General features: G+C 36.3%; 3 protein-coding genes across 5 annotated transcripts in view; 1 reads left to right on the top strand and 2 right to left on the bottom strand.

Annotated features, from left to right (window-relative positions):
- Nucleotides 1-1,787: 1,787 nt before the first annotated feature.
- Nucleotides 1,788-5,743, bottom strand: LOC123878763. Its single transcript, XM_045926067.1, has 5 exons — nucleotides 5,339-5,743; nucleotides 4,547-4,712; nucleotides 3,643-3,805; nucleotides 2,519-2,914; nucleotides 1,788-1,827 (listed from the first exon to the last, which is right to left on the bottom strand). The coding sequence occupies exons 1-4, from the start codon at nucleotides 5,640-5,642 to the stop codon at nucleotides 2,537-2,539; spliced, it is 1,011 nt and encodes a 336-aa protein (XP_045782023.1). The 5' UTR covers nucleotides 5,643-5,743; the 3' UTR covers nucleotides 1,788-1,827; nucleotides 2,519-2,536.
- Nucleotides 5,744-6,101: 358 nt separating this feature from the next.
- Nucleotides 6,102-11,204, top strand: LOC123878766 (proteasome subunit alpha type-2). Its single transcript, XM_045926071.1, has 6 exons — nucleotides 6,102-6,183; nucleotides 6,367-6,443; nucleotides 6,806-6,904; nucleotides 7,967-8,123; nucleotides 9,377-9,532; nucleotides 10,987-11,204. Exons 1-6 carry the CDS (start codon nucleotides 6,143-6,145, stop codon nucleotides 11,159-11,161), a joined length of 705 nt encoding a protein of 234 aa, XP_045782027.1. The 5' UTR covers nucleotides 6,102-6,142; the 3' UTR covers nucleotides 11,162-11,204.
- A 1,148-nt stretch (nucleotides 11,205-12,352) lies between these two features.
- LOC123878770 (unextended protein-like) overlaps nucleotides 12,353-16,321 on the bottom strand; it is a 38,244-nt gene continuing 34,275 nt past the window's right edge. Inside the window, exons 15-18 of one of the 3 annotated variants that reach the window (XR_006798875.1) lie at nucleotides 15,732-15,828; nucleotides 15,494-15,562; nucleotides 14,320-14,528; nucleotides 12,353-13,891 (exon numbers count right to left, since the gene is read on the bottom strand). Coding sequence is in view for 2 of the 3 variants with exons in the window: in XM_045926078.1 (XP_045782034.1) it covers nucleotides 14,430-14,528; nucleotides 15,494-15,562; nucleotides 15,732-15,828 (265 nt within the window). In the remaining variant the exon portion in view is untranslated. Of the gene's footprint in view, nucleotides 14,529-15,493; nucleotides 15,563-15,731; nucleotides 15,829-16,321 lie in introns of all 3 variants that reach the window. The other 2 variants (XM_045926078.1, XM_045926076.1) reach the window with 2 other exon arrangements.

Below are 16,321 nucleotides of genomic sequence, written 5' to 3'. Positions count from 1 at the left end.
ATTATTTTTTGTCCATAAATAGGCATATAAATGATAAAATAGGTCTATACATATTGTAAACTTGCATTTTCACGTTACATAGGTATTTTTTAACCCCCGACCCAAAAAGAGGGGTGTTATAAGTTTGACGTGTGTATCTGTCTGTGGCATCGTAGCTCCTAAACTAATGAACCGATTTTAATTTAGTTTGTTTTTGTTTGAAAGGTGGCTTGATCGAGAGTGGTCTTAGCTATCATCCAAGAAAATCGGTTCAGCCGTTTGAAAGTTATCAGCTCTGTTCTAGTTACTGTAACCTTCACTTGTCGGGGGTGTTATAAATTTTTAATTTACACTTGTTTTTAGGTACTTTCTGAGATTACCACAGTATTGGAGATGTAACGGTTTTTTTTTTAGTTTTAACACCGTAGCCATTTTTAATGTTAATCTTATTATTTTAATAATATTATTTTTGTCTATAATTGAAGTAAATTATTGTTACATCATTACGAGATATAAAGAACTTACTTTGTAGTGAAGTGTTTTATTTAAAAAAAAAAATCTTAATCGATGTGACCGCAAATTGCAGACATATTCTAGAAACTAATATCTGTGCCTGTGGCGTTTTAGATTTTTCTAAAAATATGTAGTTTTATTACAGGGGCTCAAAGATTTGTATGTGAATTTTTAAGACCGCGTAACTTTATTTTATTTATTTTTTCTCTTTATTTTTTTTTTTGGTGGGGGTTTAGTCTAAGAAGACTATGTCCCCCCCGTAGGTTCTAAGATTACAATGCAATATGCATACATAAAACATAAACATCAAAAAAACACAAATCATATATATATATTATAACAATATTAACTAGTATTAAAACCACGTAACTTTGAAACCGAATATTTTAAAGGAAATCTGGAAAACCACAGGCATAGATATTAGTTCCCATAACGTTTCAACAAAATTCCATTGAGTATGATTGGTATTCCAATGAGAGATGAACCACGTTTGTATGGAGCGAGTGACGGAGAGACCCCTCCTAAGGTCAAGGGCTAGAAAACTGAAAAACAGGTTATATACAACAAAATTTATTACGCTAATATTACAATATATTAACAATTTTATTTGCAGACTAGAAACACCTACTAAGTACATATTAGACTAAAACTGAACACGTTTACACTATCTAATAATAATGTGTACTAGTGATTAATAACAATATTTTCTTATTATCAACTTACGATATCATTGGATTAATATTACATAAATTTCCTAAAGGTACGCTTACACGGGCAATTGAAATTCCGCAATTCCAGGCAATTTAGTCAATTATGACGCCACAACAACATAAAGCAATTTACATCCACTTTCAGCAATTTAATGCAAAATAATTGATCTATACGTAAATTGCCTTGAATTGCGGAACTTCAATTGCCCGTGTAATAGTGCACTTCGTGCGCAATTTTTAAAGCAATTATCACTCGGCAACACGTATGGATCAATCTGAAGCAATTATTTCGCATAACATTGCTGAAATTTTCAGGTATTGCAGTAAATTGCTTCATGAAGTCAATATCAAAATCGACTAAATTGCATGGAATTGCGGAATTTCAATTGCCCGTGTTACAATAAGCGTACATTTATGTAACTACTAAGTCAGCCAGCCATATTTGTTTCACGCGCAGAGAACAGCACACCTACTCAAATCATTTAGACATGTGAACACTAACTTTGTTAGACGAAACCTATATTCAAAGACTAAAAGTAAATAATCATACCGCCTGTATTTTATTCAGGTTGCAATATTTTTAGGTACACTGCTTTTACATAAAACTTGTGATCACACTGATATACAGGGTGTTTGGTAATTAGTATATGATGACGACACGTACCCATGCTACTTTGATCTGATAAATACAATGCTGAAGTATAATGACGAAATAAAGTTATAAAAATTTCCATACATTTTTTTTATGTCAAAGTTTTCATGACCCTAACGTGCCCTAACTCACTGAGATCGTTGGCGCCGCCTTTATATAGATGGCCAACGATCTCAGTGAGTTAGGGCACGTTGGAGGTCATGAAAACTTTGACATAAAAAAATTTGAATGGAAATTTATTTCATCATTATACTTCAGCATTGTATTTATCAGATTAAAGCAGCATGGGTACGTGTCGTCATTATATACTAACTAGAGAATCGCCCGCGACTTCGTCCGCGTGGATTTAGGTTTGTAAAGATCCCGTGGGAACTGTTAGATTTTCCGGGGTAAAAAGTTGCCTACATCAATTACAGGGACGCAAGCTACCTCGGTACCAAAAATACAAATCGGTTTAGCAGATGGGTCTTTAGGAATCCCGTGGGAACTCTTTGATTTTCCGGGATAAAAAATAGCCTATGTCCGACCCCGGGATATAAGCTGACTCTGTACCGAATTTCATCAGAATCGGTTAAACTGTTGGGCCGTGAAAAGATAGCAGACAGACTGACAGACACATTTTCGCATTTATAATATTAAGTATGGATTACCAAACACCCTGTATAATGGATTCAACCAAGTTTTACGCGCAGGGATTCAAATCATCCGTCATATTCACATGAGAACACGTAACTTTCTGTCCGTTTGGGACAGCTATGCGGAACAGCTTGCCTTGAGGCATACAGACACACACTTTGAACTGGCCTGTACCGTGGAACTTTTCTGATTTATTCAAGGGCAAAGCTATTGGTAGGTATCTGACATCGATAAAGACTCCTTCTTTGCCGCTCAATACCACGGAACCATTGATGGATTTTAGGTAGATATCCTGGTCGGCTTTCCAGAACAGTTCCTTGGATTCCATATGAGTGCCTTCTGCTCCACGGAGGTGAGCTGACGCTTCGGACCTGAAGGTCAGGTCTTCGTCTACTGGTGACGAGATGCGCTTGGTTGCTACTTGCTGTAAAATAATCGAATTTTCCTATTAATACTAACTAGCTAATGCCCGAATTTTCCTATTAATACTAACTAGCTAATGCCCGAATTTTCCTATTAATACTAACTAGCTAATGCCCGAATTTTCCTATTAATACTAACTAGCTAATGCCCGCGACTTCCTTCTCGTGTATGTAGGTTTTTAAAAAACCCCGTGGGAACTCTTTGATTTTCCGGGATAAAAAGTAGCCTATATGCGAATCTGGAGTATAATCTATCTCCATTCCAAATTTCAGCCAAATCTGTTCAGTAACTTTTGCGTGAAGAGTAACAAACATACACACACACAAACTTTTGCCTTTAATATTAGTGTGATGTGATAGTGTGATAGTAATTAATATTAGCTCCAAGGAATAGATGTCTCGAAGAATTCCATACAAGTGCCATCTTTTTTAGGATTCTGTACCTCAAAAGATATATAGATAAAAACTTTATTGCACACAAAACATGAAACAATCAACACAAAAAACTAAAAACAATTGTATGCAAAGGCGGCCTTATTGCTCAGAGCAACAAGGCTGCCTTAGGCAGTTAGTTTGGGTTCGGAAGGGACTTACCTTAGCATTGAGGTTGTTCACTGTGTCTCCAAGTGTGAGCATCGGGCTGGCAGTGCTGAACACTTGCTCGCCAGTGTCAGGATCTGACACCTCGTACAAAGACACCTGATGCTGAATGGGTTCGGAAGGGATTTACCTTAGCATTGAGGTTGTTCAGTGTGTCTCCTAGTGTGAGCATGGGGCTGGCAGTGCTGAACACTTGCTCGCCGGAGTCAGGGTCTGACAGCTCCAGGGAATTGACGCCTCGTACAAAGACACCTGATGCGTTTACCACGAGTTTTGTATCAGCTCTGGATAATCTGCAATACACATATTTAATTGCTGCGTTTAGTTGCATCCATAGAGATGTAGCTACATGCGACTAACTTCTTGCCAGTGAATTTAGATCAAATCATCATCGTGATCAACCCATGAACGACCCACTATTGAGCACGAGATGGGTCTTCACTTCAGGATCTTTGAAAAGAGCAACCGCCGAGTTTCTTGCTGGTTCTTCTTGGTAGGAAAGGCATTCCGAACCAGTGGTAGATGCTTTTGATGATTCAAAAGAACTTGTAAAAGTCTAATTGAATAAAAATATTTTGAATTTGAATTTGGATATAGTACACCACACTGACTGCTGGCCAGTATTATGGAGAACTCCCAGGCATGCAGGATTCCCCAGGATTTTCCTTCATCGTTAAAGCTAGTGATACATGATTAGAATAGCTTAGAAAGCAATAGGAAGCGAACAACTTAACCATTTGGCTATTACTGCTCTTACTTAAGTACTTAGATCACACTCATGGTAATTTATTATTTAAATAAGAAATCTATGGGTGAGCAACACTTATTAAAATTACATAAATGTAAAAAATATATATTTTTTAAACGAATATAGCCATGCTAATCATGACTGATACTCCCCTTTCCCCTCCAATTAAGCGTAAAGCTTGTGCCAGGAGTGGGTACAACAATAGTTCAACGGGTGGGGTTTGAACCGCCAACCCTTCGGAATTCAGTCCGCTCCTCAACCATTGAGCTATCAAGGCTCTAGTTACCTTGTCTGTAAGTTAAACAGCACAGATCCATTGTCGCTGGTAATACTCATGGGTGTGTCTCGGAAGCTCTCTATGAGGCCATCTCTCTTATACACATGGTCCAGGTCAGCTGTACCAAAGAACTTCATCGCATTATGTTCTGGAAGGAATTCCATGCTTTCCAGGCCTGAAATAACGTATGAAATAATCACATCAAACTAATATTATAAAGGAGAAAGTTTGTATGTGTGTGTGTGTGTGTATGTTTGTTACTCTTTCACGCAAAAACTACTGGACGGATTGAGCTGAAATTTACAATGGAGATAGATTATACCCTGGATTAGCACATAGGCTACTTTTCATCCCGGAAAATCAAAGAGTTCCCACGGGAATTTTAAAAAACCTACTACCACGCGAACGAAGTCGCGGGTATCAGCTAGTTATATCTAAAGGAGCTCTTATAATAGCCTTATTTGGCGTTGGCCTACATGAAGTAAATAATATTTTATAAATTGTTCTTTTTTATTTTCAAACCTTTACCCTGATCAAATGCTAGTAAGTACTCGTAGGTAAGTACCTACCTAGTTTTAAAAGCAAACTGCAGAACTTGTCTAACTATCCAGAACTTATAAAAAAAATTGACCAGATGATGTCCGGGACCATCGTCCACGTTTGTTTGTTTAATTTTTTTTTTTTTTTTTTGTAAAATTCGGTTAAATAGATGGGCCGTGAAAAGCAGACTGATAGACAAACATATTTTTTCGCATTTATAATATTAGTATAGATAAGGATGGTATGAAAACCAATCATTACCTTGACCAAGCCTCAAAACCGCGAGAATAGTAAAAGTCAAAACCAAATTTCCAATAGCCAACACAAATAACAGACAAACGAGGGTCCAGAACGCAAATGTACGCCTTCCTTTATGGATAGTCTTCGTCACATCGTTCCCATTCTTATCAGAATAGTTTTTAGCACTGTTCGTAGTCGTTTTATGTAAAAATACTTGACTTTGCGATGGAGTTTTTGTAAGAAGCGCTTTCTCGCCACGGTTTCTTTCTAATGTATCAGACATTGCTTCGGATAAGGGCGAAACGCCGCGGAGATTTGACATCATTTCTTTTCTATACTCACAAGCGAAAACAATTTACGGAAACCTAAAAATAGCTCGAAAATGGGATAAAATTGACACAAATGTTTTGAAAAGGTGCGCGCGCATTATTCAGCGGAATCTTCGATACTCATTGGCCTGTTCAATAGCCAATCAAATCATACCAGCCTTGGATACCTGGTTTTTGTTTTTTTTTTATAAAATCGGTAACCTGAGATATTACCGATTCGTTTTAGAAAATTAATTCACCATAGTAGTACTTGCAAATTTCGAGGTACGCAGCGTTAAAAGGTAAGTACATACGACATCGAAATAAATCATCGTCTCTTCGTTTTTCTGTTTTGATAATATATTTTTATGCACTTTGCCGATTTTTTTCATGATTCTGCAATTTTTTACTTCAAATTTTAATTTTGAGGTTCAAAAGAGCTAGAAGCCAGAGCTGTATATAAAAAAAACAATTCTAATTTGACATTTGAATTTTGACAATAATTTGCTTTGTAATCATGGCGTCTGAGCGCTACAGTTTTTCTCTAACAACATTCAGGTAAATTAATATCTTTTAAATAGAATTGCTATTAAGAATAACGTATTTACTAGTTCACTAGCTATGCTTTTCAAGTTTCCTGTAAAATGCTTCTCAAAACTCGTAATAAACCGGTGTTTTCAAACTTCGATTTCGAAAGTGACTTTTTGCTTGAAACTTAATTTCCTTGCTATTTTATTGCAGCCCGTCAGGTAAATTAGTACAAATCGAATATGCTCTAGCCGCTGTAGCCGCCGGCGGGACGTCTGTCGGTATTAAAGGTAATTTTTTGTATATTTTATAGGTTATTGTTTAGTCATCCATAATGATTAATGACAAAAAGTTTGATCTTAAAATTATACGTTTAACCTACTTATTTGAAGAAGACTGCTCTCATAGCCGTGATAACCTAGTGGTTAAGACGAAGATTAATTCGAGTGGTTGTGGGTTCGGTCCCGGACACGGAGTTTAGGCACACACTAACAGAGTTGTGCAGACAATGCCAGTGTGTACTATAGCTAACATCTTCTCATTCGGAGACCTGTGCTCAGTATTGAGCCGGCGATGGGTTGATCGTAATGAATCTGATATGGATACAAAAGTTTCAATTATTCAATGAAATATTTATTTTCTTTGTTTTCAGCATCAAATGGAGTTGTGATAGCAACAGAAAACAAGCACAAAAGTTTCCTCTATGATGAGCATAGTGTGAATAAAGTGGAGATGATCACTGGCCATATTGGTATGAACCTTTTTAATAGAATAGAATTTTTGACGTGACAACGTCTTATAATTCGATAGAGCCGGCTGCACGCACGAAAAAACATGACTCATGCGGCGTTACCTCGCTCTGAGGCGTTCCATGTAAGGCTTGAAGTGCAAGCGAGAGCGCGGAACGAGCGACAAAAAAGCACAATCGGCCTTTGTTGTCACGTTCAACTATCGTCAGTAAACCGACTTTACTGACAACCAATTTTTTTTATCTAAATAAACTTTTACAAGTACTTTTGAACTGTCAAATGCATCTACCACTGGTTCAGAATGTCTTTTCTGCCGAGAAGAACCAGCAAAAAACTTGATGGTTGATCTTAACAATGTATAAATGTAGTAGTTTTAGCAAGCTGCAAATCAAATTTACATATTCTTCGATTGCATAACATAATGCTTTCCTCAGGTGCATACTTTTAGTAGTTTTGTAGCCTCTGAGGGAACTAGAGTGAGTGAGCTCTCAAGTAATAGGTATAACATAATGTAAGGCTAAACTTGTTGGTACTAGACCTTACTCCTTAGTCCATGACTTGTTTTTAACCCCCGAACCAAAAAGGGGGGTGTTATAAGTTTAACGTGTGTGTCTGTGCATCTGTGTATCTGTCTGTGGCATCGTAGCGCCTAAACGAATGAACCGATTTTAATTTAGTTTTTTTTTGTTTGAAAGGTGGCTTGATCGAGAGTGTTCTTAGCTATAATCCAAAAAAATTGTTTCAGCCATTTAAAAGTTATCAGCTCTTTTCTAGTTTTCTTGTAGAAAAGAAGGTTAACTAACTGTTAGGTTCATAATATTATGTCAATAGACAAATGTCAAGCTGTCAAGATGGACGTTGCCTAAATACATAATTATTTATTTGAAAATGATGTTTTGGAAAACTCAGATACTTTAGATAACTATAATCCTAGAAAATCAGTTCAGCCGTTTGAAAGTTATCAGCTCTTTTCTAGTTACGGTAAACCTTCACTTGTTGGGGGTGTTATAAATTTTTATTTTACACTTGTTTAATCACTGGTCATAGTAATAACCTTTCTCCAGGCATGGTGTACTCCGGCATGGGCCCGGACTACCGGCTGCTGGTGACGCAGGCCCGCAAGATGGCACAGCAGTACTTTCTCATGTACCACGAGCCCATCCCCACCGCGCAGCTGGTGCAGAGGGTTGCCACCGTCATGCAGGAGTACACACAGTCCGGGTGAGACAATATACCTATCAGGACATCTTGTTGGTTTGGTGGCTATGCAGGGCACTTCAGACCCTGTATCATTTTGACTGTTGCCAATCTATTGTGATCACCACCGTTTTACAGTTCTCGTCCAATACTGATTGCCGCCAGGAACAAAGGCAGTTTGACTGAGATGGTTTTCACCTTCTCCGAGTGCAGTATATTTCCCTAGTTAGAGACTATGTTTATGCATTAGTGTCTGACATTGACAGATGATGTGTAGGGGCGATTTAACAGGCACATCACAAAAAAACCGGCCAAGTGCGAGTCAGACTCGCGCACTGAGGGTTCCGTACTCGGGTATTTTTTCCAACATTTTGCATGATAAATCAAAAACTTTTATACATAAAAATATATAAAAATCTGTTTTAGGATGTACAGGTGAAGCCCTTTCATATTATGATATCCCACTTGGTATAGTTATCTTATTTTGAAAATTGAAACACATTTTAATTATTTTTTGAATGATGTAACCACAAATTCACGGTTTTCAGATTTATTCCTGTACTTGTGCTATAAGACCTACCTACTTGCCAAATTTCATGATTCTAGGTCTACGGGAAGTACCCTATAGGTTTCTTGACAGACAAACACACAGACAGACAACAAAGTGATCCTATAAGGGTTCCATTTTTCCTTTTGAGGTATAGAACCCTAAAAATTAAAAAGTTATTTCACAAGAAATAGTACAAAATGATGTTAGGGAATCTTGGTGTGCAAGTTCAACTTGATTTGACCAATTTTTTAGTATTTGTGGTTAATTGTTTTTTATTTTCATTTTTAGGGTTCCATACCTCAAAAGGAAAAACGGAACCCTTATAGGATCACTTCGTTGTCTGTCTGTCTGTCAACAAAACCTATAGTGTACTTCCCGTTGACCTAGAATCATGAAATTTGTTAGGTAGGTAGGTCTTATAGCATAAGTACAGGAATAAATCTGAAAACTGCAAATTTGTGGTTACATCATATTTAAAAAAAATTAAAATGTGGTTCAATTTTCAAAATAAGATAACTATACCAAGTGGGGTATCATATGAAAGGGCTTTACCTGTACATTCTAAAACAGATTTTATGCATAATAGTTTTTGATTTATCGAGCAAAATGTAAAAAAATACCCAAGTACGGAACCCTCAGTGCGCGAGTCTGACTCGCACTTGGCTGGTTTTTTTTACCTTTTGAGTTGGTTCCTAAAAAAATTTGACTGGTAAACTCATTGTTCTAGCGGTGTCCGTCCGTTTGGAGTGTCACTGCTGATCTGTGGCTGGGACAGCGACCGCCCCTACCTGTTCCAGTGCGACCCGTCCGGAGCATACTTCGCGTGGAAAGCCACTGCGATGGGCAAGAACTTCAACAATGGCAAGACCTTCCTCGAGAAAAGGTAAAGGGAATACTTTCATTGTATATAGCTGATGCCCGCAGCTTCGCCAGCGTGGATTGGTCAGATCCCCTGCAGCATCAGGATTGAGGAGTTGGACTCCAAATTTTTTATGAAACAATGTCGCAAAGTTCCTCTATCGATTAAAAAAGAAATGTCGCAAATCGGTTCAGAAATCTCGGAGATTTCGGTGTACATAGGTAGAAAAACACAACTCCCTTTTTGAAAGTCGGTTAAAAAAGTAGCTTATGTTACTCCCTGGTCAATTCTCTACTTGTCTGTGAAAATTCCGTCAAAATCGGTTCAGCCGTTCCCAAGATTAGCCTTTTCAAACAGACAAAAATTTTAAAAACGTGTGATTCAGTTAAGGTATCGTTCAAATAACCCTATGAGCTTAATATGAGGTAGTTATTTTGATATTACAGACAGACACTCCAATTTTATTTATTAGTATAGATTGCAACATTAAAATAAAATCCAATAGGGTTGGTAAGAGATTTTTTACTTATAAACAAATGATTAAAATAATATTAATAATAATAAATAGGCTTTATTGTTTTCTTATCGCTGGTTACATAAACATGTGTTATATATTAAATCTATAAAATAAAAAACTAACAATTAACAAAATTAACAAAATTCCCCTAAATATCTCTGATTTAAAGTCAAACATTCAGTACAGTGTGGAGCCCTGGCAGTAGATATTAAATTGATGAACTTTTTTTTTACTACAGATGATAAAATAGACCTTTCTTATTCCACAGAAAAAATGTTGGTTTTTTTTTTTTTTTTTGATTTTTTATGAACTACTAAATCATGTTTTTGCCTTATGGAGTAACAAACATACACACACACACATATACTGATACAAACTTTTGCCTTTAAAATATTAGTGTGATAGTGTGATTTGCGATACTCTTGCAAACCTATAAGTCTATTGGTATACAATAATGGCATATTATTGTATATTGAATACTTGAAAGGAGCAACCGCCGAGTTTCTTGCTGGTTCTTCTCAGTAGGAACGGCATTCCGAACCAGTGGTAGATTATTTTGACGATTCAAAAGCACTTGTAAAAGTTTAATTGAATAAAAATACTTTGAATTTGAATTTTATTAATCTACTATTCAAGTCGCATGTGTCATCACACTTCACACTATCACATCACACTATCACACTAATATTATAAAGGCGAAAGTTTGTATGTTGTGTGTGTGTGTGTGTGTGTGTGTGTGTGTGTGTGTGTGTGTGTGTGTGTTTGTTACTCCTTCACGCAAAAACTACTGGACGGATTTGGCTGAAATTCGGAATGGAGATAGATAATATCCTGGATTAGCACATAGGCTACTTTTTATCCCGGAAAACCAAAGAGTTCCCACGGGATTTCGAAAAACCTAAATCCTCGCGGACGAAGTCGCGGGCGTCAGCTAGTAATAATCTATTTTCGTTTCTCTCAGGTACACAGAAGAATTGGAGCTGGATGATGCAGTCCACACGGCAATACTGACTCTCAAAGAAGGGTTCGAGGGCGCAATGACGGCCGACAACATCGAGGTGGGGATCTGCGACGCGAGCGGGTTCCGTAGGCTCGAGCCCGCCCACGTTAAAGACTACCTCGCGAATATTCCCTAATATGTATCAGTGTGTTAAATAAATGAAGGTTTTCCGTTTTGTATGAAGTGTTTTATTTCTAAACTCATTATATAGGTTGGCTCTGAGACTATTATTTTGTAGGAAATCTTTAAAAATGTACTAGCTCTTGGACTATTAACCTGTCTGCGTAGGCATAAGACAGCTTTAGCAGTACAGTAAAAAAGGCTGTGCCGCAGATGTTCGGCAACTTTGAATTTGGAATCAGGATGTCATCCACAGACTACAAATTATAAATGTCATCTGATACTGACATTTGAACAGTGTTGCCAACTGTAGTTAATAAGAATAACTAACGGCATCTGTCATCTGTGGTAATTTAAGGCGGTGGTCTGTAACAAACGCCGTAGGTCGCGTCCGACGTGACGCTATACGCGGCCTATGAATGCTTACTATGGAAATGCACTATAGTGGTCTCTCTCAGACGCCTGACGCGGCGCACGAACGCCGTGCGCCGCGTCCATCGGTCGTACGCCGCCTACGCAGGCATTTCGGAGCATTCTGGCGTACCGGACGCGCGTGTTTTTACATACAAGATGGTAAAATTGGTAAACTGATCCTTTGAAATACGAAAGAATTCTTTAAACTAGGCATCGTTAGTACATAAATGTTTTTTTATCAACGTATTGAAACAACCCTCGACCTCTCTCTTCACGAAAAGATCGTGACGTCTTTTTCTTCAGTCCTGTTTCAATAACATTTGTAGAACGAGATCATCATCTTCTTCCTCTTCGAGAAGAACTCTTAAAATTGTTTGTTCATCCATATTTTAATCGCTCACGTCCATTCACATTGAGCGCATGCGCGAAACTAAAACACTTCTGTGTGACCATCGCAAACAGCGCTGCGCCGCGTACAGCGTCAGCAAACGCTGGACGCGACGTTCGGCGTTTGTTACACTTTTGTTACAGACCACCGCCTAATGTATGCCTCTAAATGCCAATGGATGGAATATAAAATTATGAAAACATGAAGGGAAATTCGAAAATATTCAAAATTCAATTCGAAAAAATAGTGACTCAAAACGGTTAATATGCTCTGAGATTTTTGTCTGTCATTTGTATGGAATTACGTAACAGAGACAGCCTTATAGTACTTTGTATACTAACTTCCTTCCGCGGGTAGAGTATCGGAGAAAACTAGCTAAGCTGGATTTATAAATAAAAAAACAACTTTGCACCATCCATATTTATTATAAAATATGACATTGTAAAACAGTACAATAAATTTATATGTATAAAAATGGTTCACAAGATTATTTTGTACGATAAAGTTTACATATTATGTAATTTATAACAGCTTTAAAAACATTCGTAACATAATATTATATATTTTGTTAAAAAATTGTTTATAAAACTACATGGTTTTCAAGGTTGCCATATAAAAGTTTTTAATTTCTACTAGTTAAATTGTTAAAAATGGACACAGTGCAAAATTCGGACTTTTTTTAATTTCATACATCTAATATTATAATTTATGTTTTAAAAACATTGCATTGGTCAGCATTAATAAATTACTTGGGACAAAAACAGCACCGGTTTTTTTTGTAAACACTTAATAAGGCACAATTTTGGAAAAGGCTTTAAGAAAAAAAGTTTACTGGTAATAATAACAAAATCTATAAAAACTACAAAGTATAACTACAGATAAAATAGTAAAAAATCGATTTGTTAAAAATGCAAAAATACCTATAACATATTTTTTATTTATGTATAATTTCTTAATATTTTTATAACAATATGTTTTCTAAAAAGCTTAGCTTGACATATATTTTCTATTTGGATGGATGTATGTGTGCACACACACAATAAAACTACGTACGTTCGCATTCACATACACAAGTGTGTGAATAAATAAGTGGAATAGTTAACTTATTAAAAATATAACATCCACAACATTTATATACTAAAAGCACATAATAAATTGTAAAATTTTAAACGTTTATATTCTAGGCGACATTTTTCTTTACTGTAAAACAAATAGAAGAGTAAAAACATATTTATATTTAAAAAAAAAACTTATTTTAAATCATTATTTATACAAAATCGTTATTTTTAATTATTAAAAAATTGGGTAAGTATAGCTAGTAAAAAAAAAAGTTAAAAAGACGAAAATATCAACAAATTATTAAAAATTGACTAGCTTAAATAATTGCAAAAAAATAAAATACTTGTGATGCTTTCGATTTCAGTGGAAGTAATTGGAAAAAATGGAAATAGTCTATTACATATTTAGTTTTTTAAAATGTCGCCTTACTATAAAAAAAAACTGCAAGCGCATTGCCATACATGAATAAAAAAAAAACACGAAATAAGTACTGTAGTTCCACTTAAAAACTAAAGGTGCAAACACATTACTGTGGTGTATTGTGACGTGGCAGACGGCAACAGGAGTCATACATTTTACACGAAGATGCACACTGATCTGTTGTGGAACTCTTGACGGTTTTGCTCGAGGCGCATGCTCTAATTGGTCGACCGTGTTGCAACACAGTAATGTGTGTGCACCTTAAAACTAAAGCTATTTTACTGTTAACGCAACAAATGCCATGTTAAATACTATTAAAATTATTTTTTTTAAAAATCTTACGTAGTAGTGATTGTAACAAACTTATAAAACTGAAAATCTACTTTAAAATTAAGCTTTCATACCGCGAAATTGTCATTTTGGTAGCGCTATTGGGGCAGTGTTGCCTTACTTTAGGATTTTCTATTAATTTGGTAGTTTTTATCTAAAAAAAGGGGGTAAATTTAAGTTAAACGTGATGTAGCCACACTGCCTTATAAACTCTTGCCATCCGAATCAACACTCCACATATACACTGCCATGCCATGAGTATATAATTTAAAATATAATGACGAATTTGTTCTTAAACTTGAGATTTTTTATTATTGTTTTTTTTTTATAAATCAAGTAATTTTTTTCGGTTTTCGGCGGTTCAAATCCGAGTTCATGAGAGTTACGAAATACCTGTCATTGCTATGGTATACTAGATTGAAATGTATCGTAGGTACTAAAAGGCAGACGGAACTTTGCAAAACTTTTTTTTAAAAAAACGTGGCGAAGTACTTAATTTGAATGCCCTGTTCAGGAGTTTATGGGGCAGTGTTGCCAGTGGTTTTACTACCGTTCGTGGTCTGCTGATTTGATAATATTGTTCGATAACCGTTTCTATTTTAAATTTTTATTGTCATTATGGTAGTTTTCAGGCAGTGTTGCCTGACGTTAGGGATTTCTACTGATTTGGTAGCTATGGGGTCAGTAGCTTTTGTTCTTCCGGATTGGGCTCTCCTTTGTCGTAGGACTTGAATGTGGAATTGGTCACTGGGCTAGCAGACGCGGGTAAAAGCTGCAAAAAAAAAGCTTTGTCAAAATTACTCAGACAAAGTTGGCGTCTCGTAAAAAGATTTCTTTCTGGGTGTCTCCTTTATAAAAATATTCTACTAATATATAATCTACTAATATCAAAAGTTTGTGTGTATGTGTGTATGTTTGTTACTCTTTCACGCAAAAACTACTGGACGGATTTGGCTGAAGTTTGGAATGGAGATAGATTATACCCTTGATTAACACAACACATAGGCTACTTTATCACGGAAAATCAAAGTGCTCTCGCGGGATTTTGAAAACTATAAATCCACGCGGACGAAGTCGCGGGCATCAGCTAGTATATATATAACAAGCTGATGAATTCGTTGACGTGGATACAACTTTTTTTAATCCCGCGGTAACTCTTTAATTTTCTAGGATAAAAAGTAGCCTATTTGTTAATCCAGGGTATAATCTATATCCATTCTAAATTTCAGCCAAATCCGTCAAGTAGTTTTGACGTGACAGAGTAACAAATATATACACATACACACAAACTTTCGCCTTTATAATATTAGTGTGATAGTTATAAATATGTAAATAATATCATGGCCATATCCTGGCAAAATAAATGATTATGATTATAGTTAAATACCGTAGATTTTTTTATAATAATATTCTGAATACCCACCAAATAATAAAGATTTTAATGTTTCGTTTTAGGAACTTCCAATTCCTGATAGCATGAAATTTAAAAAAAACACATTGAAATCCATACAGAGTGTTATTTTAGCAGCTGTTTGTGAGCAATTCTTTTTCTAGAGTTTTACGAGAAAAATGCTCGCTCCAATAAAATATTAAATTACGAGCGAAGCGAGCGCGCGAATACAATTATAAGTTTTCCATATAAGTGTACACTTCAGGGTAGGCTTCATCACTTTCGCATCGTAGGATACTTCCAATGAAATTAAAATCTACTGGCAAGTACAGTAATTTCCTGTTTACCTGTTTGGGCGGCGTTTTCTGTGTCTGATTCTCAATGATGTCATCCAACCGGTCTCCATCGCGAAGCAACTGTGAACAATTTTTTATTGAAATTAAAGGCTGATTCACACCAATTGCGTAGTTACACGTGACACGTGCGTAGTGACGCGCGTAACCCTCTTACACACCGGGTTACGCATACCTCCACGCTTTACGCAAGCGGTGTGTCATGTTTCATACACTTTCTTGTCAACCTTACCTTGTCAACTTCGGGTTCTATCTGCTCATTGGTCCCTCCCTTGTTCAGGGCCCCTTTCTCCATGAGCGTGGCGCGCTTGGCGGCCAGGTATAGCGATCTGGAGGGCAAAAAACAACCGAAATAATACAATTTCTGCACATTTGCTTGTAAAGTGGCTCTTACTTCATTGCTTTCAAACTTTTAAGACTCGAGTATAATTTTTTACTTTGCGCACTTGTATCGTAATCATTAATCACAACGCATATTATAAATGGGTAGTTATGTGTTTGTAAACAGTATACATATTCGTTTTTTGGTTTCTTGGTTTGTTCTTCAATGACTTTGCAATGGCTAATCGGCTTTATTGCATGGGTTTTGCATGGGTATACTATACCACAGGGTATAGTTAAGGACCTGGAGAGTAACATAGGCTACTTTTTATCCCGGACAATCAAAGAGTTCCCAGGGGATACTTAAAACTAAAAAATTACGCGGACGAAGTCGCGGGCATTAGTTAATTTGCTAATTTATTTATTTACTTATTTTATCAATCATCATGAACGGCAATGCCACTTACACTAATTACTAGTTGATTAATGTTAAATTCTACA

This window comes from Maniola jurtina, chromosome 26, assembly GCF_905333055.1.
Source record: "Maniola jurtina chromosome 26, ilManJurt1.1, whole genome shotgun sequence".
In the NCBI taxonomy this organism is placed as follows: Eukaryota; Metazoa; Arthropoda; class Insecta; order Lepidoptera; family Nymphalidae; genus Maniola; species Maniola jurtina.
This window is presented reverse-complemented; position numbering and strand designations above follow the sequence as displayed.

What these genes read in the sequence shown, in the direction of transcription:
- LOC123878763 (XM_045926067.1), bottom strand. Translation starts at nt 5,642, where the DNA reads ATGATGTCAAATCTCCGCGGCGTTTCGCCCTTATCCGAAGCAATGTCT. An exon ending in GGTTTTGAGGCTTGGTCAAG is followed by an intron (nt 4,713 to 5,338) that starts GTAATGATTGGT and finishes ACGTTATTTCAG; the next exon opens with GCCTGGAAAGCATGGAATTC. An exon ending in CTGTTTAACTTACAGACAAG is followed by an intron (nt 3,806 to 4,546) that starts GTAACTAGAGCC and finishes TGTGTATTGCAG; the next exon opens with ATTATCCAGAGCTGATACAA.
- LOC123878766 (XM_045926071.1), top strand. Translation starts at nt 6,143, where the DNA reads ATGGCGTCTGAGCGCTACAGTTTTTCTCTAACAACATTCAG. An exon ending in GACGTCTGTCGGTATTAAAG is followed by an intron (nt 6,444 to 6,805) that starts GTAATTTTTTGT and finishes CTTTGTTTTCAG; the next exon opens with CATCAAATGGAGTTGTGATA. An exon ending in AAGACCTTCCTCGAGAAAAG is followed by an intron (nt 9,533 to 10,986) that starts GTAAAGGGAATA and finishes CGTTTCTCTCAG; the next exon opens with GTACACAGAAGAATTGGAGC.